Source organism: Moschus berezovskii, chromosome 5, assembly GCF_049115385.1.
Source record: "Moschus berezovskii isolate FMDL1 chromosome 5, NW_MosBer_1.0, whole genome shotgun sequence".
NCBI lineage: Eukaryota > Metazoa > Chordata > Mammalia > Artiodactyla > Moschidae > Moschus > Moschus berezovskii.
Window position 1 is genome coordinate 65,727,210 of NC_142464.1, and position 26,736 is coordinate 65,753,945.

Below are 26,736 nucleotides of genomic sequence, written 5' to 3' on the forward strand. Positions count from 1 at the left end.
CATCCCTGAACCATCATGGGATTTAAAAAAAAAAATACCTCTTTAGATTGATCTTAAAAATCATTTTCCCTCTTGAAGGCAAAACATGCTGCCAAGAGTAAAGTTAGAAGTCATATTAGCTTAATATTGTGAATAAGAACAAAGCCTACATGTCAACTGAGTTTTCCTACAGGTGAATTAACACTGCCTCCTCCGTTGGTCCCCAGGTCATAGATCTGTACTGGGGAATTGATGAAGATGAATGGGACAGCCCTGAGCTCCAGAAGACCCGCATGAAGCTGCTGGAGGATTGTTTGAAAACTTCTGCAGGTCCATGTTTTGTTGTGGGTATAGAAACACTAATGCTTTATATTAAATTGTAGATGAATGTGAGAATTCTTGATTTGTGATTCTTAAAAGGCATTTAGGATGGGGGAAAATACTTGCTTTTCTATATTTAAAATTCTTAAACCGTCTCCTTGTCCTCAGTGTGTGAGGACAAAACCCTCCACTTGCCATGAACAGCACTGCAAATGAACGGTAAATAATTTGAAGTGGTAATCGAAGGGAGGGCTTGGGGTTGACGACAATTTCCACAGCACCTTGTGATCAGCAGTGAGGCTTACTGTCAGTCCTCCAATAAGTATCCTCATTTTCCTTACATCTTATCATGTGGTATTCCATCCTAGTATCTGTTTCTCAGCATTAGAATTTCTGGCATGTTTTTTAAGACACTGTGGCTGAAACATTTTTAAATTAAATATACTGTGTCAGATCCACCGATAGGAATTGATATCATGTGGAAAAAAATTGTTTTTACGGTAATTTTCAGCCAGAGATGCTCAAGTGGAACATTATCATTAATTTGTCATTATTTTTTAAAGGGATATCCAAATCCAGTCCTCTGTGTAAACACAGTGGTGGTAAGAAAAGCAGGTCACTCTGTGGCAGGTGATGCACAAAATCATGGTCTTAATTTAGCTGAAGAAAGACCTTATCCTGAACCCAAACACTCCTACCAGCCAATAGGGAAGTTGGCCCTTTCCACGCAGGATGTTCTGAGGCTGATGGATGCTTGTGAATTACTAGTGGAAAAAATGTCATAGTATACAATTAAAAGCTAGTTCAGTGTATCAGTAAAAGCTTTTAATATATATTTACATGTCCATTTATATTCACACTCCACATAGGGGATAAAGTACATAAAGGATGTTCTATAGTATTTTTAGTATGTGGATAATTATTCATTTATTCACCAGCTACTTAGTGAATGCTGTTCCTAGTGAATGCTTTTAGTGTTGGGGCAAGTAGATTTATATGAAATGATCATTTTGTAGGTCAGTTTCTTATGACTAATGTTAGAGTTGAACTGAGAAGGTAAGACTTTGTTTCCTCATGGAGGATCATTCTTATGTGGGACTTGCATCATTTTTATGTGGGGCTAACAAGGTAGGGCAGATAAATATCAAAGCGACAAGTAAACAACAAGTCAGATGGTAACAAGAGCTGTGGAGAATACAAAAAGGAAGGAAGTGAGGGGAGAGACTTGTTATTTTGAGTAGAAGGGTGGAGAAAGCCTCACCAGTAAGGTGACCGTGGAGGCGGTGGCAGGATGAGGGACAGGGAAGAACCAAGTGGACATTCCAGTGCACAGCTTCCCGGGAGAGGAGTTGGGGAGCATGCATGGCATGCTCAGGAAAGGGGAAGCAGGTGGGTGCCTGAAGCAGTGTGAGCAGGAGGGTGTGGGAGTGGAGCCCACAGCGTGCGGCCTTGTCACCTGTGAGCAGGAGGGTGTGGGAGTGGAGCCCACAGCGTGTGGCCTTGTCACCTTGAAACTGACTAGAAAGATTTTACTGTGCTTCGACATGAGAAGCCACAGTACATGGAACAGAGGACTGAAAAAGATCCAACTCATTCTAAAGCCTACCGTGGCTGCTGGGGGTAGGACAGAGGGCACAGAATGAAAACTAATGGGATATGCAAAACAAGAACAATACACGGTTGGGGGTAGAGAATGGACATCTAAAAACAGTGTCCTGTGGTCTGAACAGAATGCAGAAAATCCTAAAAACGTCTATAGATACCCGAAGAGTTAGTAGTGGAAGAGGAATTAAGACTTTTTCTGTGAGTCTTCAGGGGATAGAACTAGAGCAGTGGGCGGAAATCACAGGGAGACAAATTTTGGCTCCAGGTGAAGCTGTTAGAGGCTTTAGCTTTCTCTCAGATTCGGGATTCAGAGATCCCGGGGTCTCACTGACATTTCACAGCTGTGGGACATGGGAGGAACTTCTTTACTATTCTGAGCTTTGGCTTCCTTATCTGTAAACTGGAAATAATAGTTACCTGCCTCCTGGTGTCTTTCTGAGGATGAAATGAAATTACAGGACACTTTTTATAGTGTCTGACAAATAATAACCCACAAAAAGTGCTTTTTGTTGTAATCATTATCTCTCAAAACTGCCTAAATTGTTGGTTATGCACTCTTTATAGATTCATCAAACTAGAGAACACAGATCACTCTGGCAGAGATGCTGTGGCAGAGATTCAAACACTGGAAGACAAGTTAGACCAAATTCCACCATGCTTAGAAAGCCAGATTTAGAAGACAAAGAGCTGTGTGTGTGTGCCGTGGGGCATCTCTACTGCTGTGATCTTCATAGCTTTAGACCAATCCAGCCTCATAAATTCAGGGATGAGAGACATTCTCCTCCTTTTATCTTCCTGTAGAGTATCATACCCAAAGTAACTAAAATTAGTCATGGCCATTAATCCCTAGAAGTTGCTGGCAGGGGGATGAATAAAGACTTCGTAAGTTCATGCAGGTTCTGAGAGCAAAGGTTAACTGATAGAATACCGGTAACAACTTCACTGAACATAAGCAAATCATTTATCCCTCCTTCTGTTCCCTATTACACGTTGAAACTCAAGGCAACCATAATAAAACCCTGTGGACAGAGCCAGGATTATTCACCCCAGTGATCCTAAATCATGCAAGGCCTATTTCACTGCTTATAGGAAAAAGTACGTCTCTTGTGGCCTTTCCTGTTGTAACTATGGTAACGGTGGGCTATGTGTGTCGCTTTCCTTGCCCACTGCTCCCTTGTGATATTTCGAGAAGTCATGATGACCCCCCCCGGGATGCAAAGCATGGCATATTACTTCCCCTAATGCTGAAGTCTTTGGCAAGAAACTTCACTACTGAATGAAAAAGAAATGTGTTTTTATCTTCAAAGCCTTCGCAGATACTAGCCCTTATGTTAGTTACAAATTCAGTACCAGACAAAGCTTTCATTTTTGAGTACCTCGGGAATTGAAGTCCAAAGGGAACTTGGACTTAAATGTTGTATGCAGATGGTTCTTTTCAACTTCCTTTCCTAAAAGTTGTCCTTTGAGATGGGGCCTGGGGTCCCAGAGACAGGCAGGCTATGCCTGCTAATCCCAGGAAGTTCTTTGTACACTTGCTTTTAGTCACATGGGGGACAGAGTGATGGAGTAAGGTACCTAGACAAGTGTCCAGTTTCACTCTTAGGATTAACTTGGGAGATATACCACACTGAAATACATCATCTCTACTGAGAAAGAACAACTTTTGTGGACGTGGATTTAAAAGGCTCAGACAGTGAGGAAAACCTACAATTTTTATTTCACAACTGAAGTTAGAGCCTTGCTTCTGAAAAGGCAGGTCACTGACCTCACCATGCTTTAACTATCACATCCATAAAATGGGAAAAAAATAACAGTAAACTGAAAGTAAAATAAGTATAAAAGGTTTGTTGTAGAAACCAAATATGATGGTGTATGTGAGAGTTCTTTGTAAACTATATAAAGGGCTACAAAAGTATTAGTTATTATTCAGTGGTGATTTTATTTTCAAATGAGAATAAAATGTTTTTATTAATATTGGGTATTTATGTGATACTGGAAAGTTTACCCTTTGAAAATGTTGAGGATAGTCTCAGTGTAGAAAGTGTTAATACTTGATTCAGACTGTCAAATACTAAAGGGTTTTTGAGTTCATTCTTAACATTATAAAATATAGAGAGTATATATTAATTTGCTGAAATTTACTTACTAAGACCTTTACCTGCTCCCAAGAAGGAATTCTGATCAGGACTGCAGTTAACAAGGGGGCAGCTCACAGCTGGGTCCAGAGTCACTATCTGTTTCTCCTTTTAAGTGCAGAGAATTGCCTCAGCCTTCACAAAGTACGGAAAGTTCAGCAGAATCTTTCCCCACCAGCCTGTTGCACTCACTTAATTCAGGAAAAGTCTTTATGAAGGGGAGAAAAATACCACCTCTTGGAGAGAGCAGAGTCCATATACATGCTGCCTATCCCAACCCCATTCCTCTTCACAAGATGTCTTTATGGGGGGAGAGAGTTTTCTTCTTGTCATCCTCCAGACTCAGAGCACCCCCACAGAATTGGTTGTGGAGTTTGGGCATTGACTCTGGATCTTGAGTAAAGTCCCATCTCATAGCAGAAGTTGATAAAACCTTAAGTACTCTGCTGGCTTAAACTGGAGTTTGAAAAGCTTAGATAACTTTAGGGATGCTTCACCCAAATATGTGGGTGCATGCTCCGCTCTGCGGGATGCAGACAGTATCTCGCTGCATTCCCTCAATCCACAGTGTGGATGATGTAGAAATCTACTGAGAAAGGTATTGGCAGCTTCCCCTAGGAGAGCCATGCCTGGCCTCTGCACCCAAAAAAAAATAAGCACACCAGTTAGAGATTCCAAGACTTAACATTCAGAGGGGTGTTCCCCACATCTTTGAGTCAGGGCAAAGAGAATATGCCACCTGTAGTATTGTTTTGTTAATTCTCAGCAGTCTCAGGAAGTCAAAGCACACGTAGCATTCTCATTGGGGCTACCAGATTGCACAAATACATTAGCAAGGAGATCAAACCAGTCCATCCTAAAGGAAATCAACCCTGAGTATTCATTGGAAGGACTGATGCTGGAGCTCTTCGGCCACCTGATGCGAAGAGCCAACTCACTGGAAAAGATCCTGATGCTGGGAAAGATTAAGGGCAAGAGGAAAAGGAGGTGACAAGGGATGAGATGATTGGATGGAATCACCAACTCAGTGGACATGAGCTTGATCAAACTCTGGGAGATAGTGAAGGACAGGGAAGCCTGGTGTGCTGCAGTTCATGGGGTCGCAGAGTCAGGCACGACTCAGTGACTGAACCAGCAACATGTTAGCACTGAAGAGAGAAATAGTCAAGACCAAAGGAATGGGACTGTTGCCGTCATTCTTACCTGAGTGTAAGCAGATGCTGAAGCAGCCTCCTTACCTGCCCCCCAGCATTCACACACACTGCCATCAGTGGCAAAGGACAGAGAAAGAAAGGCCGCCGTCTTGCCTACCACAGACAGCTCCAGGCAGCCGCTCTTAAAACCAGTATGCACCAAGGAAGCAGAAGAAAGCTCAGCAGGCTAGATTTTAAAGCAGAAACATGAAAACTTAAGGAATTAGACTGAGAAATCTATTACTTAGCAAGTGTAAGTTTTTCCACTAGCCAGAAGAGTAAAGACAAAGCCACAGCAGTTATTGATAAAAATCCCATATTTGTACACCACCAAGTGAATTAAACCTATAGCATTTAGATCAGTTCATCATCACCTGTGCAACCAGTCTCCTTCAGAGTTAAATTATACCCCCTTGACAGTTTAAGTTTAGTTTCTTACTTTAATTTTTAAGAAAATCATACAGTGAGACTTAAGTCATTCAATTTAAAGAAAGAATTGTTGTTTTTATAACAGTTTTGCTTTGGAAAATGGTTCATTTTATCCACATTTCAACTTTGGTTGACATCATTTTAGGTACACTAAAAAAAATGAAAAATTAAAGTAAGTGCTTCATATTTTTACTTTAACAGAATGTACAGGGGTTTTTTTTTGTATGACTTATTTTGCAAATTTGTAAGTAAAATTATTTTAAAAAGTACCAAAATGGGGCACAGATTTGAACTGGAAAGTCATCTAAACAATCTAGACATTTTTTAAGTTTTTTTTTTTTAAAGAAAAATCTAAAACTTCAGATTTTCTAGGTATGTTTTGCTTGCACAATCAAGAATTGTTTACATATAAAATTAAGCTTGTCCAAGGACTTCCCCTGATCACTAATAGTCCAGTGGTTCAATCGCAGGTCAGGGAACTAGCTACATGCCATAACTAAGAGTCCACGTGTTACAACTAAGACCTGGGGCAGCCAAATTAAAAAAAAAAAAAAGCCAAAATTAAACTTGTCCAATTGAAATCATCGAGATATTATAGTTCTAAGATAGGTTTCATTAATAACTTGATCACCACCAAAAAGGTTAGAATGGGCAAACATTAAAAAATATTGTTTAAAAAAAAGAAAAGCTAGTTATTTCACAGGTAGAAGCCAAAATAGCACTATTTGGTTAATTGTTGCTAATATATAAAATGTTTCCACAATAAATTTTTTAGTATATAGTACTATAGTTTATTAAGTAATGATACAAGGTTTATGCCACATTTTCCAACAATGTTTAAATAAAGAGCTCAAAATATAAAGGTTTATGAAAATTTTTATAGTCTTATATAATAATATACACTATTTCTGGTGCATGAATAAATACAGAAAACAGAAGCCGTTCTTTATATCACAATCAGCCAAACTTAGCCATCAATGATTACACAAATCCACAAGCGAACAAAAAAAAAAATCCACTTTCTTCATTTGGGTTATAAAAACTAAAAATCTCTTTGCTACATTTAACAATACCCAAGGGGGTGGAGGGAGGGAACTTATAGTCACAGCCCCAGATTCAAGGGGACCAAGTCTCCCAGTCCTTCAAGTTCTTCCTTAGTTAGAAGCTTCAACAACTGCGTAACTCTTTCAGGGAACAGGAAAAAAAAATCAAAACAGGTTAAGACTCTGTTCTATAAGGTATTTACAATAAATCTTCACTGAAGAAATGCAACATTTTTGTCTTTAAAATGTGCTCACCTTTTACAGAGGGGTTTGGTTTTCTTTTCATCCTGGTATGAACATGTACATATTTGAATAAACTGATATAATGAATATTATATTCAATTTTTTCATGGTCTTCAAAATGATCTCACTTCTACTGTTTTAGGAATTATATGTATACTTATAGTGTTTTCTACATTAAGGGAGAATAACGAAAAGTGGCTCATAAAAAGTCATTCTTTAAACTCAAGGAACCCAAACTGAAAGCCTTTCTATAGAAAGCCCTTACATCAATGGAATGTTCTGGTAAGAAGAGAAGTCTCCTCTCGAAGGATATGGTTTAGTAATAGGGACGAGGCCTGAAAGGACTCAGCTCTCTAGTGTCACATCCAGAGCTGGGCAGCTGTGATAAAACTCTTGTGAAAGAAAGAGGCTAGCGTTCTGTTATGTTTCCCTTAATGAAATGTGGCAAGTTAATCGAAGAGTTGATTTTTTTCAGATTTCCCGGGTTTTACTTTAGTTCTGGTGACGTTTGTTAAAATATTTCCTGTCTTGGACTTCCTTATCAGTTTGGATGGAAAATCCTTGCTTGAAATTTGAAAAGCAATATTTTTGTATACCTGGAATCTGATAAGAGGTATATAATAACTTCCTTCTTTTCTTCTAAAGACAGGATATCACTCTTCTTTCTCGTCTTTATCTTACTCTTTTCAAAATAAAAAGTGACTCTGAGGGAGTCCCAGGACCTTTATGCTTCTAGAAGACATCCCTCGGAAAGGAAATCTATTCAGCATTCACTTGGGTAACTTTTGTTCTTCCCTTAGAGTGTGCTCAGTCGTGTCCGACTCTTAACTACCCCATGGACTGTATCCCGCCAGCCTCCTCTGTCCATGGGATTCTCCAGGCAAGAATACTGGAGTGGGTTGCATTTCCTTCTCCAGGGGATCCCCCTGACCCAGGGATCGAAGCCGTAGTCTCTTGTGTCTCCTGTGTTGGCAGGCAGATTCTTGACTGCTGCGCCACCTGGGAAGCCTTGTGAGAGTAACAGTAAATAAGTACTCACTGGGGCTCCAGGACAGTTGTCTTTGTGGATGTGCAGGTTCCCAGTCCGTCCAACCCCTGGACTGCTTCCTCCTTCGAAGCAGAATAGAAGGCACGCAGATTTTTCTTGGGGATTGGGCAATTTTTCTCACGGTCTCTCTCACCTTGCCTTCTATGTTAACGCTGACTTTGAAAACAAGATTTTATGAAGCAGGATTTCTGTTCCAAAAGGAAGAGCTGAGGCAAGAAAGGAGGAGGTCAGAGGGGCAGGTAGGTGTTGACTGCTTCAAGATTCAGATGGAAGTCTGGTTCTCACAATAAATTTTTAATACTAATACATAAGCTATTTTCACAGTTTAACTCACTATTTCACAGCTTATGTAAAGTAGCACATTTTATATGGTTAAAAGAATTACAAAGAAAGTCAACTGGAGAGCAGTTAGCCTCCTTATAACTTAATTGGTAAGAAAATTTACACTTAAAACTAGGGCTGCAACAACTTTAAGAGCTTAGTGGCGCTGTGGAGACAAAAATGATTAAAATTTTCAGAGAAAAAGGGTCCTTCCTTGGTGAGTTGGCTTTACAGAGAGATGTTTCCAAAAGCATCAGCAGTTGTCATGAGTCGTTTGCTGACCATTGGGCAACATGGGTGATAGAAAGCTAGGGTGGAAAAGCAAAAGGTCTTCTACAAACTCTTGGTATTTAGGAGACACAGTCCACTAGATCTTTACAGAAAATTCAAGACTCTTAGCACTGAAACACTTCAGTTCAAAGCAAACTGAATCAAACGGTAACCCAGTTGCACCCAGTTCAAATATTGAATGGACTGACATGATTAGATTCTCACCTTATCAGTCTAACATAGGAAAATGAACCCCTCAATAAAAGTTCTTTTAAATACTATGCCCAGAATACAATGAAAATTATAGAATGTGCAAAGAATAAAGAAAACACGCATAAAAAATTTTTTTAAGTATACAGTAGAAGTCATTCCCCAGGTGAGCAAGATGATGGAATGGGCAATCAAAAACTGTTAAAAATACATCAATAAAAATTTAAGACAGGTAAATGAATGAGATTAATTTCAACAAAGAAATGCAATCTAAAAAATTGATATTTTAGAGCAGACACAAGATCTAAAATTAAAAATGCATTTGATGGGATTTAACAGAAGATTGAACATAAGGCTGAATTAATGAACTCAGAGAGAAGTCAATAGAAAATATTCGAACTGAAATACAGATTTTAAAAAATAGTAAAAACAGAATGAAGCAGAAAAGACTTGTGAGCCACAGTCAGTCTCACATAAGAGTAACTGGAGTCCCAGAAAGAGGATGGGAAAAGTGAGAATTTTTCCAAAAATGTTTAAAGACATCAACCCATATAGATTCAAAAAGCTCAGTAAACTGTAAGAAAAAAATTGCATCTGAGTTTGGACAGAGGAGCCTGACAGTCTACAGTCCCTGGGATCTCAAAGAGTTGAACGCGACTGAGCACACACATTACAGTAAATGCTGAAAACAAAAAATAAAGGAAAAAATTAAAAGCTATCAAAAGGAAGAAAAACATTGCCTGCAGAAAAACAACAGATTTTCAGCTGATTTTTAATATGGAAGCTGTAGAAATCAAAAGGCAATAGAAAGTCCCAAATGTTGGAGACGAGATGGCAGAGTAGAAGGCCCTCCTCTCACAAGCACGCCAAAATCACTGGCTGAGAACAACTATCAATAAAAAGCACTGGGATCTGTTAACAACAACAAAAGCAAAACTGTGCATCCAAAGACAAAGAAGAAACCACTAGCTGGTAGGAGGGGCACGCTTGCAATGTAATCAAATCCCATGCCACCCAAGGGAGCAGCCACAAGTTCCCTCATGAGAGAACAGTGAGCACCAGCCAGGCTCCCCAGCCTACAGGTCTAGCTTCCAGAGGAGGAGCCCCCAGAGTGTTCCGCTTTCAGAGCTAGCAGGGCTTCATCGCAGGAGCGCCACAGGACAGGGGGAAACAGACTCCAATCTTGGAGAGTGCACACAAGATCTCATGTGCACCAGGACCCAGGGCAAAAGCAGTAACTCCATAGGAGCCCAGGCTAGACCTGCCCGCTGGTCTTGGAGCGTCTCCAGGGAAAGCAGACTGGGGGGACACGGGGAAGGGTGGCATGGAGCTATGGCTCTCTCTGGGGTCATAAAAGCTGGTGGCAGAAATAGTGGGGACCTATGTGAACTCTTAACTAGAGGCAAACATTTTGGATTCTGGGCACCAAGACCTGGCCCTCCCCAAAGCCTTTAAGCACCAATACTGGGATGCCTCAGGGCAGATAACCAACAGAGCAGGAACATGGCCCTACCCATCAGCAGACAGGCAGCCTAAAGACTTCCTGAGCCCACAACCACCACTAGACCCACCCCTCCTCACGAGAGGGCCAAGACCCACCACCACCCACCAGAAAACCTTCACAAGCCTCTAGACCAGCCTCACCCACCTGGGGGCAGACATTAGAAACAAGAAAACTACGGTCCTAAAGACCTGAGTCCACAAACACAAGTCAGAACCTACCCTGGGACTGGCTGGTCTCTGGACCTAAGAAAAGCTGAAGGCATAGGAGAAAAGGAAAGGTATACCATTTGAATGCAGAGTTCCAAAGAATAGCAAGGAGAGATAAGAAAGTCTTCCTCAGTGATCAGTGCAAAGAAATAGAGGAAAACAATAGAATGGGAAAGACTAGAGATCTCTTCAATAAAATTAGAGATACCAATGGAACATTTCATGCAAAGATGGGCACAATAAAGGACAGAAATGGTGTGGACCTAACAGAAGCAGAAGATATGAAGAAGGGGTGGCAAGAATACACAGAAGAACTATACAAAAAAGATCTTCATGAACCAGATAATCACAATGGTGTGATCACTCACCTAGAGCCAGACATCCTGGAATGCGAAGTCAAGTGGGCCTTAGGAAGCATCACTACGAATAAGGCAAGTGGAAGTGATGGAATTCCAGTAGAGCTATTTCAAATCCTGAAATACAAAGATGATGCTGTGAAAGTGCTGCACTCAATATGCCAGCAAATTTGGAAAACTCAGCAGTGGCCACAGGAATGGAAAAGGTCAGTTTTCATTCCAATCCCAAAGAAAGGCAATGCCAAAGAATGCTCAAACTACTGCACAATTGCACTCATCTCCCCCGCTAGCAAAATAATGCTCAAAATTCTCTAAGACAGGCTTCAACAGTATGTGAACTTTGAACTTCCAGATGTTCAAGCTGTATTTAGAAAAGGCAGAGGAACCGGAGATCAAATTGCCAACATCCATAGCATCATCGAAAAAACAAAGTTCCAGAAAAACATCTATTTCTGCTTTATTGACTATGCCAAAGACTTTGAGTGTGTGGATCACAATAAACTGTGGAAAATCTGAAAGAGATGGGAATACCAGACCACCTGACCTGCCTCCTGAGGAATCTGTATGCAGGTCAGGAAGCAACAGTTAGAACTGGAAATGAAACAACAGACTGGTTCCAAACACAGAAAGGAGTACATCAAGGCTGTATATTGTCACCCTGCTTATTTAACTTATATGCAGAGTACATCATAAGAAACACTGGGCTGGATGAAGCACAAGCTGGAATCAAGATTGCCGGGAGAAATATCAATAACCTCAGATATGCGGATGATACCACCCTTACGGCAGAAAAGGAAGAAGAACTGAAGAGTCTCTTGATGAAAGTGAAAAAGAGTGAAAAAGTTGGCTTAAAGCTCAACATTCAGAAAACTAAGATCATGGCATCTGGTCCATCACTTTATGGGAAATAGATGGGGAAGCAATGGAAACAAGAACAGACAAACAAGGGGCTCCAAAATCACTGCAGATGCTGACTGCAGCCATGAAATTAAAAGACACTCCTTGGAAGGAAAGTTATGACCAACCTAGACAGCATATTAAAAAGCAGAGACATTACTTTGCCAAAAAAGGTCCATCTAGTCAAAGCTATGGTTTTTCCAGTAGTCATGTATGGATGTGAGAGTAGGACTGTGAAGAAAGCTGAGCGCCGAAGAATTGATGCTTTTGAACTGTGTTGTTGAGAAGACTCTTGAGGATCCCTTGGACTGCAAGGAGATCCAACCAGTCCACCCTAAAGGAAATCAGTCCTGAATATTCATTGGAAGGACTGATGCTGAAGCTGAAACTCCTATACTTTGGCCACCTGATGTGAAGAACTGACTCATTCAAAAAGATCCTGATGCTGGGAAAGATTGAAGGTGGGAATACAAGGGGACAACAGAGGATGAGATGGTTGGATGGCATCACCTACTCAATGGACATGAGTTTGAGTAAACTACGGGAGTTGGTGATGGACAGAGAGGCCTGCGTGCTGCAGTTCATGGGGTCACAAAGGATCAGACACAGCTGAGCAACTGAACTGAACATCTATCCTTCTGAAATTATTCCAAAAATTACATAAGAAAGAATTTCAAATTGATTCTGTGAGAATACCCTCAGCCTGATACCAAAACCCAGAAGTACCACAAAAAAGAAAATTACAGGCCAACATAACTGATGAACATAGACACAGAAATCCTCATCAAAATACTAGTAAAGTAAATCCAACAATACATTTAAAGGATAATACATCATGATCAAGAGGGGTTTATCCCAGGGATGCAAGGATTTTTCAGTATCTGCAAATCAATCAGTCTTATACACCACTTTAACAAATTAAATGGAAAGTATATGATCCTTACAATAGATGCAGAAAAACCTTTTGATAAAATTCAACACACAGTAAGTCCCCTAGATATAGATGAGTTCCATTTCAAGAGCATGTTTGTGAGTTCATTTTGTTTATAAGTACAACCAAGTGTGCAACTGCAGTACTCAGCTAATACAAATCAGCTATATAGTACTGTACTGTAATAAGTTTATAATACTTTTCACACGAATAATACATAAAAAGGAAAAATAAAACAGTTTTAAGCTTACAGTACAGTACCTTGACAAGTACAGTAATACAGTACAACAGTTGGCATATAGGAGCTGGCATCAAGTGAACAGGCAAGAAGAGCTACTGATTGGAGTAGAGAGAGGAGATAGGAGATGGTAGCGCTGAAGGATTGTCAGCAATAGGAAGCACAGGGCTAGCTACAATTTCATTCATGCCTAATGTTGATGGCACAGGTTCTGGTTTCTTGCTGGATATACTACTATCTACCCTCTTGAATAAACAATCCAGTGACGGCTTGGTAGTATCCCTTTTTCTTGTCATAGATGACATGATAGCCTTGGGTTGTATTCTGAATGGCTGCTACAGTATTGGGTACTATTCTATATTTGGGTCCTGTGCCTCAAAACTAAGTGACTCCCCAAATAAAGAAAATTCCCATGCCCATGCCATTCCCTGCATCATGAATCTCCTCAGTTCTTCAGCAGTACCAGCTTCATCACTGCTGCTTTGATGCTTGCTTCTGGACATCCTGGGCTTGAAATAAAGATACTATACTTCTCAGTACTGTACAGTAGAGGATACAGAAACACAACCACTTGTAGTGGATGTACACATGTAACAGTGTATACCAGATGTGAACTAATTTACATGATTGGACTTGCAAATACACATTTGCATCCTTGAAAGGTCACGACTTGAAGGTTTATATGTAAGGGACTTACTGAATATTTCTGATAAAAACTCCCTATAAAATGGCCATAGAGAGAATCTACCTTAACATAAAGTTGGACCATAAGGAAGGCTGAGCGGCAAAGAATTGATGCTTTCAAATTGTGGTATTGGAAAAGACCCTTGAGAGTCCCTTAGAGATCAAACCAGTCCAAGGAGATCAAACCAGTCAATCCTAAATAAAATCAACTCTGAATATTCATTGAAAGGACTGATGCTGAAGCTGAAGCTCCAATCCTTTGGCCACCTGATGTGAAGAGCCGACTCATTGGAAAAGATCCTGTTACTGGGAGAGATTGAAGGTAAAAGGAGAAGGGGTCAGCAGAGGATGAGGTTGGATAGAATCACCAACTCAGTGGATATAAATTTGAGCAAACTGGGAGATAGTAGAGGACAGAGGAGCCTGGTGTGCTGCAGTTCATTGGGTCACCAAGAATCAGACATGACTTAGTGATAACAACACTTCAACAAAATAAGAGCCATATATGACAAACCCATAGCTAACATCATACTGAACAGTGAAAAGCTAAAAGTATTTCCTTCAAGATTAGTAACAAGGATGTCTACCCTCTCCACTTTCATTCCACATAGTTTTGGAAGTGTTAGCCACAGCAATCAGAAAAGAAAAAGAAATAAAAGGATCTAAAAATCCTGGGTGTTCATTGGAAGGACTGATGCTAAAGCTGGAACTTCAATACTTTGGCCACCTCATGTGACGAGTTGACTCACTAGAAAAGACTCTGATGCTGGGAGGGATTGGGGGTGGGAGGAGACGGGGACGACAGAGAATGAGATGGCTGGATGGCATCACCGACTCGATGGACATGAGTTTGAGTGAACTCCGGGAGTTGGTGATGGACAGGGAGGCCTGGCGTGCTGTGATTCATGGGGTCACAGAGAGTCAGACACGACTGAGTGACTGAACTGAACTGAACTGAAATTGGAAAAGAAGTGAAACAGACACTCTGCAGATGACATACTATACATAGAAAATCCTAAAGTCACTACCAAAAGTTACTTGAGCTTGTCAATGAATTCAGTAAAGTTGCAGGATACAAAATTAAAACACAGAAATCTGTTGCATTTCTAAACATTAACAATGAAAGATCAGAAGAAGAAGTAAAGGAAACAATCCTATTTACAACTGCATCAAATAGAGGAAAATACTTAGGAATAAGCCTGCCTAAGGAGAAGGCAATAGCACTCCACTCCAGTACTCTTGCCTAGAAAATCCCATGGATGGAGGAGCCTGGTAGGCTGCAGTCCATGGGGTCACTAAGAGTCGGACATGACTGAGAGACTTCACTTTCACTTTTCACTTTCATGCATTGGAGAAGGAAATGGCAACCCACTCTTCTTGCCTGGAGAATCCCAGGGACGGGGGAGCCTGGTGGGATGCCATCTATGGGGTCGCACAGAGTCAAACACAACTGAAGTGACTTAGCAGCAGCAAGGAGGCAAAAGACCTGTACTTCAAAAACTATAAGATGCTGATGAAAGAAACTGAAGATGACACAAACTGATTGAAAGATATACTATGTTCTTGGATTGGAAGAATCCATATTGTCAAAATGACTATACTACCCAAGGCAATCTATAATTTAATGCAATTCCTATCAAATTACCCATGGCATTTTTCTTAGAACTAGAACAAAAACTTTTTAAATTTGTGTGGAAACATAAAAGTCTCCAAATGGCCAAAGTAATCTTGAGAAAGAAAAACAGCTGGAGGACTCAATCTCCCTGACTTCAGACTACACTACAGAGCTACAATCATCAAGTCAGTACATTACTGGTACAAAAACAGGGGGGAAATCAATGGAACAAGATAAAAAGCCCAGAAATAAACCCATGCACTTATGGTCATAGTCTATGACAAAGGAGGCAGGAATATACAATGGAGAAAACCAGTGTCTTTGTAATAAGTGGTGCTGGTCAAACTGGACAGCTACATGTAAAAGAATGAAATTAGAGCATTCTCTAACACCATACACAAAAATAAAATAGATTAAAAACCTAAATGTAAGACCAAATACTATAAAACCCCAAATGGAAAACACAGGCAAGACACTCTTTCACATAAATTGCAGCAATATCTTTTTTGATCCATTTCCTACAGTAATGCGGAGAAGGAAATGGCAACCCACTCCAGTACTCTTGCCTGGAAAATTCCATGGATGGAGGAGCCTGGTGGACTGCAGTCCATGGGGTCACAAAGAGTAGGACATGACTAAGCAACAAAAACACACACACACACTGCAGTAATGGAAATAAAAGCAAAAATAAATAAATGGGGCCTAATTGAACTTTAAGATTTTGCACAACAAAAGAAACCATAAACAAAATGAAAAAATCTACATAACGGGGAGAAGATATTTGCAAATGATGCAACTGACAAGGGATTAATTTTCAAAATATACAAATAGCTGATATGCCTCAATATCAGAAAAAAAAACCCAATCAAAAAAAGGCAGAAGATCTAAATAGACATTTCTCCAAAGAAAGCATACAAAAGGCACATGAAAAGATGCTTGATGTCACTAATTACTAGAGAAATGCAAATCAAAACTACAGTGAGGTATCACCTCATATCAGTCAGAATAGCCATCATCAAAAAACCTACAAATAATAAATGCTGGAGAGGATGTGGAGACAAAGGAACCCTCATGCACGGTTAGTGGGAATGTAAACTGGTACAGCCACTATGGAGAACAGTATGGGGGTTCCTTAAAAAACTAAAAATAGAGTCACTGTATGAACTTGCAATCACACTCCTGGGTATACATATGGAGAAAAACATGGTCCAATAGGTACATGCACCCCAGTGTTCATTGCAGCACTATTTACAATAGATGAGACATACAAGCTATATAAATGTCCATCAGCAGATGAATTGACAAAGAATATTGTAGTACAATGGAATATTACTTAGTTTAAAAAAGAATGACATAATGACATTTGCAGCAACACATATGAGCAAAGAGTCAGACACGACTGAGTGACCGAACTGAACAGATATGAGCCTAGAGATTATCATACTAAGTGAAGTAAATCAGACCAAAACAAATATCATGGTATCACTTATATGTGGAATATTGGGGGAAAAAGATACAAATGAACTTATTTCTAAAATAGGAAGAGATTCACAGACATAAAAAACAAACATATGGTTACCAAAGGGAAAAGGAGGATGGGGAAGGGATAATTGGGAGGGTGGGATTAACAAATACATGCTACTGTATATAGAATAGATAACCAACAAAGACCTACTATATGGCACAGGGAACCATACTCAATATTTCCTAATAACCTTTAAGGGAAGGTTACTAGAATTGCTGTGCTATGCACCTGAAACTAACATGATATCATAAATCAACTATACTTCAATTTTTTTAAAAATTAAAAGATATTTTAAAATGTTTAAAAATAATGGAATGTCAGATTTAAAGAGCTTAAAGAAAAACACAAACTAGATTCCTATACCTATTCAAAGTATCCTGCAGAAGTGAAGACAAAACTAAGATATTTACAGACAAAAAGTTTGTCATCAGCTACCCACATTTAAAAGCTAAAAGATTTTTTTCTGCCTTTGTGATAATGACCATAGATAGAAGCTCAAATTCATAAAAAGAAGAGTGCTGAGAAGGGTAATATGAAAGAATACTGACTGTCTAAACTACAGTAATAATGCTTTGTAGATATTATAACATATAAGGAAGTAAGATATTCGGCAGTTAACCTCTTTAAAAGATAGTCTCATTTGCTGCTGCTGCTGCTGCTGCTAAGTCACTTCAGTCGTGTCCGACTGTGTGTGACCCCATAGACAGAAGCCCACCAGGCTCCCCGGTCCCTGGGATTCTCCAGGCAAGAACACTGGAGTGGGTTGCCATTTCCTTCTCCAATGTGTGAAAGTGGAAAGTGAAAAGTGAAAGTGAAGTCGCTCAGTCGTGTCCGACCCTTAGCGACCCCACGGACTGCAGCCTACCAGGCTCCTCCATCCATGGGATTTTCTAGTCTCATTTAGGAAAGGATAAAAATTGTGAAAGTGAAAGAAAGTGAAGAGGAACTAAAAAGCCTCTTGATGAAAGTGAAAGAGGACAGTGAAAAGGTTGGCTTGAAGCTCAACATTCAGAAAACGAAGATCATGGCATCTGGTCCCATCACTTCGTGGGAAATAGATGGGGAAACAGTGGAAACAGTGTCAGACTTTATTTTTGGGGGCTCCAAAATCACTGCAGATGCTGATTGAAGCCAGGAAATTAAAAGACGCTTACTCCTTGGAAGGAAAGTTATGACCAACCTAGATAGCATATTAAAAAGCAGAGACATTACTTTGCCAACAAAGGTCCGTCTAGTCAAGGCTATGGTTTTTCCAGTGGTCATGTATGGATGTGAGAGTTGGACTGTGAAGAAAGCTGATCGCCGAAGAATTGATGCTTTTGAACTGGGGTGCTGGAGAAGACTCTTGAGAGTCCCTTGGACTGCAAGGAGATCCAACCAGTCCATTCTAAAGGAGATCAATCCTGGGTGTTCATTGGAAGGACTGATGCTAAAGCTGAAACTCCAATACTTTGGCCACCTCATGTGACGAGTTGACTCACTGGAAAAAAGTCTGATTCTAGGAGGGATTGGGGGTGGGAGGAGATGGGGACGACAGAGGATGAGATGGCTGGATGGCATCACCGACTTGATGGACATGAGTTTGAGTGAACTCGGGGAGTTGGTGATGGACAGGGAGGCCTGGTGTGCTGTGATTCATGGGGTCGCAAAGAGTTGGACACAACTGAGCGACTGAACTAAACTGAAAAATTATGAATTTAGACTGAACTGTGTGTTTAGTGAACACACTAAAAGGGATACAAAAAGATGTAAATAAAAATCTCATAGCAGAGATCCAACAAAATAATAACAATAATTCCTTTAAAAGAAAAATGGGAAAGAAGAATAAAGAATGGACGGGGAAGATGGAGGAGCAGGATAACACTGAGCTCAGTGCCTCTCACAAAAACACCAGAATTACAGCTAATGATGAGAAAGACCAGAAGGACTACCCACACATGTATTTTAACACCAGCTCTTGGGCTCCTGGGCCCTGCAGCCAGAGACCCCAGGCCCCAGCTCTGCCAGCAGGTGGGCTGGCACTAGCAATAAGTCCAAGTTTCATTCACCAGTGGACAAGTAAAGCAGTGGGATTTCCTGGTCCCAGTCCTTCCCACCAGTGGGTGCTCACCATCACCGGGACCATGACAGCCCCACAGCCTGACTTGTCAAGAATCAAAACACATACCAGCAAGTTGGCACTCTACCAGGGAGCCCGCATGGCTCTGACTGACCATGAGCAGCCAATTCCAGCACTGAGACACCTTGGGCCCCTCGGTAAGTGTCCTCAGGATCCAGCCACACTCACCAGAGAAGCTAACACCAGCTTTAAGAACCCCAGGGCTCTGCAGCCAGAGACCCTGTGACCCAGGTCCACCAACCAGTGAGCCAGCACTAGTCCTGGGGACCCCTGCCCCAGTCCCTGGTCCTGACTACCAGCAGGTCAACACCAGCTCTAAGTTACCATGGATTCATCACAGTCAACCACCCTGGGATCCAGTTACACCAGCCAACTAGCACAAGCTTTAAGAATACTGATACCTTCAGCCAGATTTGTCAGGAACCAGGCCCACCCACAAGCAGTCCAATACTAGATCTGGAAACCTCTGCTTTGTAACCACCCACCCCAAAACCTGACTCCGCACAACAGTGAGTCACAAATAACCCAGGGACCCTGCTCCCAGGGTCACAACCCAGTCCTGCTAACCAGCGGCTGGCAGCATCTGAACAAGGTAGGGCCTGGCAATCAACCAAACCAGGGGCCAGTCACAGCTCCCAGACCTCCCATGGTAGTCAGCCCACCACAATAGAAGAACCTATGTAGCCTCTTAGGGGTACCCTAGAGTGTATAGTTCTGGTGACCAGAAAGGAGTGTGCTGCTGGGAAACATAGTTAGGAACCATAACCTATCATATGCATATAAATACAAACAGCAAATTAAACAAAACAAGATGACAGAGGAACATGTTCAAATTAATGATAAAAATCCCAGAAGTAAAGTGGAGATGGGCAATCTACTCAGTAAAGAGGTGAAGATAATGATTGTAAAGATGATCAAAAAACTCAGGAGAAGAATGGATGAACAGAATGAGAAGTCAGCTGTGTTTAACAAAGAATTAAAAAATAGAGGAACCAAACAAAGAATATAATAATTGAAATTTTAAAATACACTAAAAAGGATCAACAGTAGACTAAATGATACAAAGCAATGGGTCAGCAAGCTTAAAAATATAGTAATGAAGCCACTAAGCAGAAAAAGAAAGAAAATAGAACAGGTTCAAAGACCTCTGGGACAATACCAATTGTACCAACATTTGCATTATAGGGTCCCCAAAGGAGAAGTGAGAGAGAAAAGGGCAGAACATATTTGAAGACTTAATACCTGAAAACTTCCCTAACTTGGGAAAGGAGACATTCCAGACAGGATCAGTTCAAAGGGGCCAAAGCAAGACACACTGTAATTGTTGTTCAGCCACTAAGTCATGTCAGACTCTTCGTGACCTCATGAACTGCAGCACGCCAGATTTCCTTGTCCTTCACTGTCTCCCAGAGTTGGCTCAAACTCATGTCCACTGGGTCAGTGATGCCACCCAACCATCTCATCCTCTGTTGCCCTCTTCTTCTCCTGCCCTCAATCTTTCCTAGGGTGTTTTCCAGTGAATTGGCTCTTCCCAACAGGTGGCCAAAGGATTGGAGCTTCAGCTTCAGCATCAGTCCTTCCAATGAATATTCAGGGTTGATTTCCTCTCGGATTGACTGGTTTGAACTCTTTGCAGTCCAAGGGACTCTCAAGAGTCTTCTCCAGCACCATAATTCAAAAGCATCAATTATTTGGTGCTCAGCCTTCTTTATGGTCCAAATTTTACATTTGTATGTGACTACTGGAAAAACCATAGCTTTGACTAGATGGACTTTTGTCAGCAAAGTGATGTCTCTGCTTTTTAATACACTATCTAGATTTGTCCGGAGAAGGCAATGACAAGCCACTCCAGTACTCTTGCCTAGAAAATCCCACGGACAGAGGAGCCTGGTGGGCTACAGTCCATGGGGTCGCTACTTGTCGGACAAGACTGAGCAACTTCACTTTCACTTTTCACTTTCACATGTTGGAGAAGGAAATGGCAACCCACTCCAGTGTTCTTGCCTGGAGAATCCCAGGGATGGCGGAGCCTAGTGGGCTGCCGTCCATGGGGTCGCACAGAGTCGGACACAACTGAAGTGACTTAGCAGCAGCAGCAGCAGATTTGTCATAGCTTTCCTTCCAAGGAGCAAGTGTCTTAATATTGTGGCTGCAGTCACCATCCAGAGTGATATTGGAACCCAAGAAAATAAATCTGTCACTGTTTACACTTTTTCCCAAAGTTAGTAGAAAGAAATCTTAAAGAATAGAATAGAAATAAATGAAATGGATACTAAAAGATAAATTTAGAAAAGATGAAGGAAATAAAGAGCTGGTTCTTTGAAATTATAAAATTGACAAACCTCTAGCCAGACTCATTAAGAAAAAGAGAGGGCCCAATAAACCAGGAATGAAAAAGGAGAAATTACAACTGACACCATATAAAAACGAAAGATCATAATCAATTGCTGTGAACAACTACACTCCAATAAAATAGACAACCTAGAAGAAATGGACAAACTCCTAGAAATGTACAATCTCCCAAAACTGAACCAGGAAGAAATAGAAAATATGAGCAGATCATTTATCAGTAATGAAATAGAATCAGGAATGAAACAAACTCCCAACAAGCAAAGGTCCAGAATCCAATGGCTTCACAGGTGAATTCTACTAAACATTTAGAGAAGAGTTAACACCAATAGTTTGAGTTAGTTCTCAAACTTTTCCAAAACATTGCAAAGCAAGGAAAGCTTCTGAACTCAATTCTGTGAAGCCAGTATCCAAACAAAGATACCACACACAAAAAAGAAAGATACAGGTCAGGAACACTGGTGAACATAGATGCAAAAATACTCGATAAAATATTAGCAAAATGATACCATAAAAAGATTATACACTGTGATCAAGTGGGATTTATACCAGGGATGCAAAGAAGGTTCAATATACATAAATCACTCAAGGAGAGAAACCTTCAGTTCAGTTCAGTTCAGTCGCTCAGTCATGTCCGACTCTCCGCGACCCCATGAATCACAGCACGCCAGGCCTCCCTGTCCATCACCAACTCCCGGAGTATAATAAAAATCATATGAACTCAACAGCTGTAGACAGGTGTTTTGACAAAATTCAACATCCATTTATAAAAAGAATTCTCCACAAAGTGGGTATAAATGGAACATATCTCAACATAATAATGAGAGATATATGATCATATGATATATGTTAAGCCCAGGCTTCCTTTGTGGCTCAGTGGTAAAGAATCTGCCTGCAATGCAGGATATGCTGGTTCGATCACTGGGTCGGGAAGATTCCTATAGAAGAAAATGACAACCCACTCCAGTATTCCCGCCTGGGAAATTCTATGGACAGAGGAAACTGGTGGGCTATGGTCCGTGGTGTCGCAAAGAGTAAAAAACGACTTAGTGACTAAACAGCAGCAGCAGCAGGATAAGTCCACAGCTGACATCATACTCAGCAGTGAAAAGATGACAGCATCTCCACCAAGGTCAGGAACAAGACAAAGATACCCAGGCTTTCCAGTTTTACTCAACATAGTATGGGAAGTCCTAGCCATAGCAATCAGACAAGAAATAAACAGTATCCAGATTGGAAGGCAAGAGGTGAAACTGTCAAGAGGCTAGAAAAAGAGAAAATTAAACCTAAAGAGATTCAAAGGAAAAGGCACAGTCATCAGAGTGCAAAAGCTGTTAAAACAGTTTCAAAAGATTCTCAGTACCATTTGTATGGTACCATTCGGCTTCCCTGGTGGCTCAGACGTTAAAGCATCTGCCTCCAGTGCGGGAGACCCAGGTTCAATCCCTGGGTTGGGAAGATCCCTGGAGAAGGAAATGGCAACCAACTCCACTACTCTTGCCTGGAGAATCCCACGGACGGAGGAGCCTGGTAGGCTACAGTCCATGGACTCGCAAAGAGTCGGACACGACTGAGCGACTTCACTTTCAAGGATAAAAGGAAGATAGGACATTAGGGCTGGAAAGAAACATGAGATCATTAACTAGGCCACTATTCTTCCAACTCTATTAGTGAGGATCCTGAACTTAAGTAGTCTCTGAAATTGGCCTAAAGCCCTACAGCTGTTACAATATGGAGCCAGGATTCCAACCTAGCTCTCTTTAATTCCAAAACCCACATTCTTCCTACAACAAGACCCTAAACAGCATAATTAAAAGCCATAGTAAGGTCTAGAACCCAAGTCCATATTTCCCAGTCTATTTTTACTTCCACTACAAAAGTGCAGAAAATGGAAAAATAATGCCCTGTTTGTTTTATGGAATTGTTTAACATACAGTTGAATGAATCAGATAAAATTATCACTGCTCTAGTAGGCAGTGTACTTTTCTCTAGTGAGGAATAAAGCTTTGTTGCCCAAGGCTTTATTAAGATTGTTTAAGCCAACCATTAAATTCTGTAATAAACTTCAACTTTTTAAATCTAATTTCCCTGGAGAGAAACTTGAAGCTGCCAAAATCTGTACTTGGAAATGTCATACATGCAAATTGTGAAGACAGAAAAAAGATTTCTCAGTTTTTTTTTTCCTCACACTTACCCATATCTCATAATACAAACAAGGGCTATGTCTTTCATACCAAACCAACCTAAAGTCTCCATGTGATTCTGAAGATAATGTGCGTCTCACAATGTTGTTCAATAAAACAACCAAGAAACCTATGTAATAGCTATCATGTATAAGACTTGATGCTAAGAGGTATAAATGTAACATACTCCCTCTATACTCTCAACTACCTGCCTAAACAGAGAAGAGGGAAAGAGAAAGAAATTTCCATGCAGTTCAATATTTTTCAGTTTGGCAAATTTGAAAATATGGTATTAAGTGCTGTGGGAGCCAAATGGAGAAAGTTGTTCTGACTCTGTGGGTCAGAAAAGACCTCCAGAGGAAGTAAGGTTTGCAGTGAAGCTAGAAGGGCTAAGTGCTTTCCATCTTTAGATCTAAGGCACAGGATATGAGGTGCCTTGAATGTGTGGAGACCAGGAGTTCCTGAATGTAGTTAGAGTGTAGGTTTAATTATAGGGCATTGGGGAACACGAGCCAAGAATTGTAGTTTGAGGTCAGACGTCTAAGTTTCAGCCTACAATTTCAGCAATGAGAGGAACTTTCTGTTCTGATGTGTTACTCTGGAGGTAGCGTTGTGAAGAGGGTGGAGGTACGACAATTAGGAGCCCAACCGCTGTCATGATCCAGATAATTTAGTGTAGTGAGAGGTAAAATAGTGAGGAGGTCATAGATCAGAGACGCTTAAGATACAGAATTGATGTTGGCTATTTAAATTTGGGAGCTAAAGGAGAAGAATGAGTCAAAGCAGATTATGCCAGTACACAGGGTGTTGGCTCTTCCATCATCATAGATGCTTATGTATACACACAAATCACATTTTAGAGTAACCTACAATCCATGTTTATTTATGCTGAAAATAAAATCTGTACTGACCGGCAAGAACGTATCATATTCCTCATTGCTTAAAATCTGTGCTTTCTGATTCTTTTCTGTCTTAGTATGAGAAGAGGGTGAAAATGGTAACCAAGAGTGAGTGAGGAGGAAGTTGAATCACAGTTTGGTTATTGATGGCCTGGTGGATTGTTTATGAAACATTGTTTAAGAAAAATGGCCTAGCAGCTCTTGTATTTTCACTCAGAAGCATGTTCATTTATGTAGACACCACGTTAAACCTGATCAGAATTAAATGTGGATTTCGTCTATGAAAAAAAATATTCTATGAATACTTATGTTCCTTTTACTTCTCTATAAAGTATCAGGGACAGAGCTAATCTGTAAACATCTGTCATGGTTCCAAGACAAAGAAAACTCTGAGAAGTGGAGGTCAAAGCTGGTGTCCCAACTAGAAATATGCACCAATATAGGACAGCATATGGGTCTTCTGCTTTATAGCCCCATCTGTATTCTCAGCTCTCCATAGCAGCCGTGCAGGTACCAGGTGGGTGCTAATGAGTGCGTGTCTGCTAAGTCAGTTCAATCATGTCTGACTCTTTGCGACCTATGGACTGTAGCATGCCAAGCTCTTCTGTCCATGGGATTCTCCAGATAAGAATACTGGAGCAGATTGCCATGCCCTCCCCCAGGGGATCTTCCCAACCCAGGGATCAAACCTGCATCTCTTTGGTCTCCTGCTTTGGCAGGGATGTTCTTTTATCACTAACACCACCTGGGCAGGTACCAGGAGGTGCTGCTTTTCTTCCTGTTCTTTGTCTAGCTTCCTTAGCATCTGAGATGATAGAGGATGTACAGATCTAATTGTGGCATTATCATTGCTTCTGACCCCTTTCCTGCTTTCTTGTCACGTGACAAGTGGCAAAACCATCTTCCCAGCCATTCTGCAAACCTAAATTGAAGGTTTAGGTTTACAATTTAAAGACTGTAGCATTTTTACTTTTATACGCATGATATGTGGAAGATCACCAACTCAATGGACATGAGTTTGAGTGAACTCCGGGAATTGGTGATGGACAGGGAGGCCTGGCGTGCTGTGATTCATGGGGTTGCAAAGAGTCGGACGCAACTGAACTGAATAATTTTAATTTTTTAATTGAAGGTGAAGCTGCAATACTCTGACCACCTGATACAAAGAGCTGACTCACTGGAAAAGATCCTCATGCTGGGCAAGATTGAGGGCAAGAGAACAGGGCAACAGAGAATAAGATGATTGGATGGTATCATCAGCTCAGTGAAGATGAGTTTGAGCAGACTCCAGGAGATAGTAAAAGACAGTGAAGCCTAGTATACTGCGGTCTATGGGGTCTCAAAGAGTCGGACATGACTGGGTGACTGAATACCAACAAATAGTTTTAATTAATTTTTAACTTGGAGAAGAGGAATCTCTGCTTATTTTTACTTAGCTCGGTATTTATACTTTGTCTACTATACAAAACAATTACTGTTATTAATAAATGCTCCAAGTTTTCCAAACCCACCAGTAAAATTAGTGTTTCTGGACTGGAATCAAATATTCATTTACCACCAGCAATATTATGCATAATTTAAAATGTATATTATCATGCAAATGGATATTCACCATGGTGCTTTCCCTGAACTATAAAAATTTTTCTTATTCCAAATGGGAGCAGGCTTGGGGATATTTGCCCAGCCTTGGAAGAAACAGCTGAATAAGCATTTGGAAGATGCTTTAAATTTTGTCCCTGTGAAAATGGAATTGGTTTCCAACTTAAATACATTATAAATACAGAGGTGACTGAGATTAACCAATACTAGAGAAACTGATGTCTTTAATTGCCTATAGTAGTCTTAGTGAAGTACTGGACTCAACTTTTCTCAAGATGTAGCTGTCAGTGTAAAAAGAATCTAGATTAGTCAATATATCCGTCTCTATGCCTCATTTCTTCAAGATAGGGAGAATAATGAAACTAAAGCTTTATTATAAAATGTTCAGCCTACCTTAGTTTCTACTATTTTGCTAACTATATAATCTGGCACGAGCAGACCTACAGATTAAATGGAAGTGGTATTTCTTCGGTTACTCTTCCTATAGGACCCTTTATCTTGTAAGCCAAGAGTCTTGGGACTCTCACATGGACCAACACCATTGCCTTTACTTTCTTAGTAATCATAATTGCTATGTTTTCTTTTCTAATTTTTTCTTAATAGGTGGCCAAAACAGGCTATTAAACAGCATCTTTAATAAGTTCAGGATGGAAAGCTGTTTCTGTTTTTATCAATGATGTCATAATGATTTCTGCTTTTGTTCTAACTCAGTCTGTTGAATTTTCTCAGGAAATTAAGGAGGCAAAAGGCCTCCCTTTTCTCACTTTATCAAATATAACCATAATTGTGCTTGACATGAACTGGCTTACATTTACTGGAGGGTTACAAGTGTCT

The 26,736-nt window shown here is 40.5% G+C and overlaps 1 protein-coding gene across 2 annotated transcripts in view; it reads left to right on the forward strand.

Moving 5' to 3' along the window:
- The window catches only part of NWD2 (NACHT and WD repeat domain containing 2), a 252,383-nt gene that overhangs the window by 136,308 nt on the left and 89,339 nt on the right, over nt 1–26,736 (forward strand). The window contains exon 3 of one of the 2 annotated variants that reach the window (XM_055434721.2): nt 207–323. The exons of the other annotated variant lie outside the window; for it this stretch is intronic. Within the exon in view, the coding sequence (XP_055290696.2) occupies nt 207–323 (117 nt within the window). The remainder of the gene's footprint in view (nt 1–206; nt 324–26,736) is intronic. 2 annotated transcript variants of the gene reach the window in all.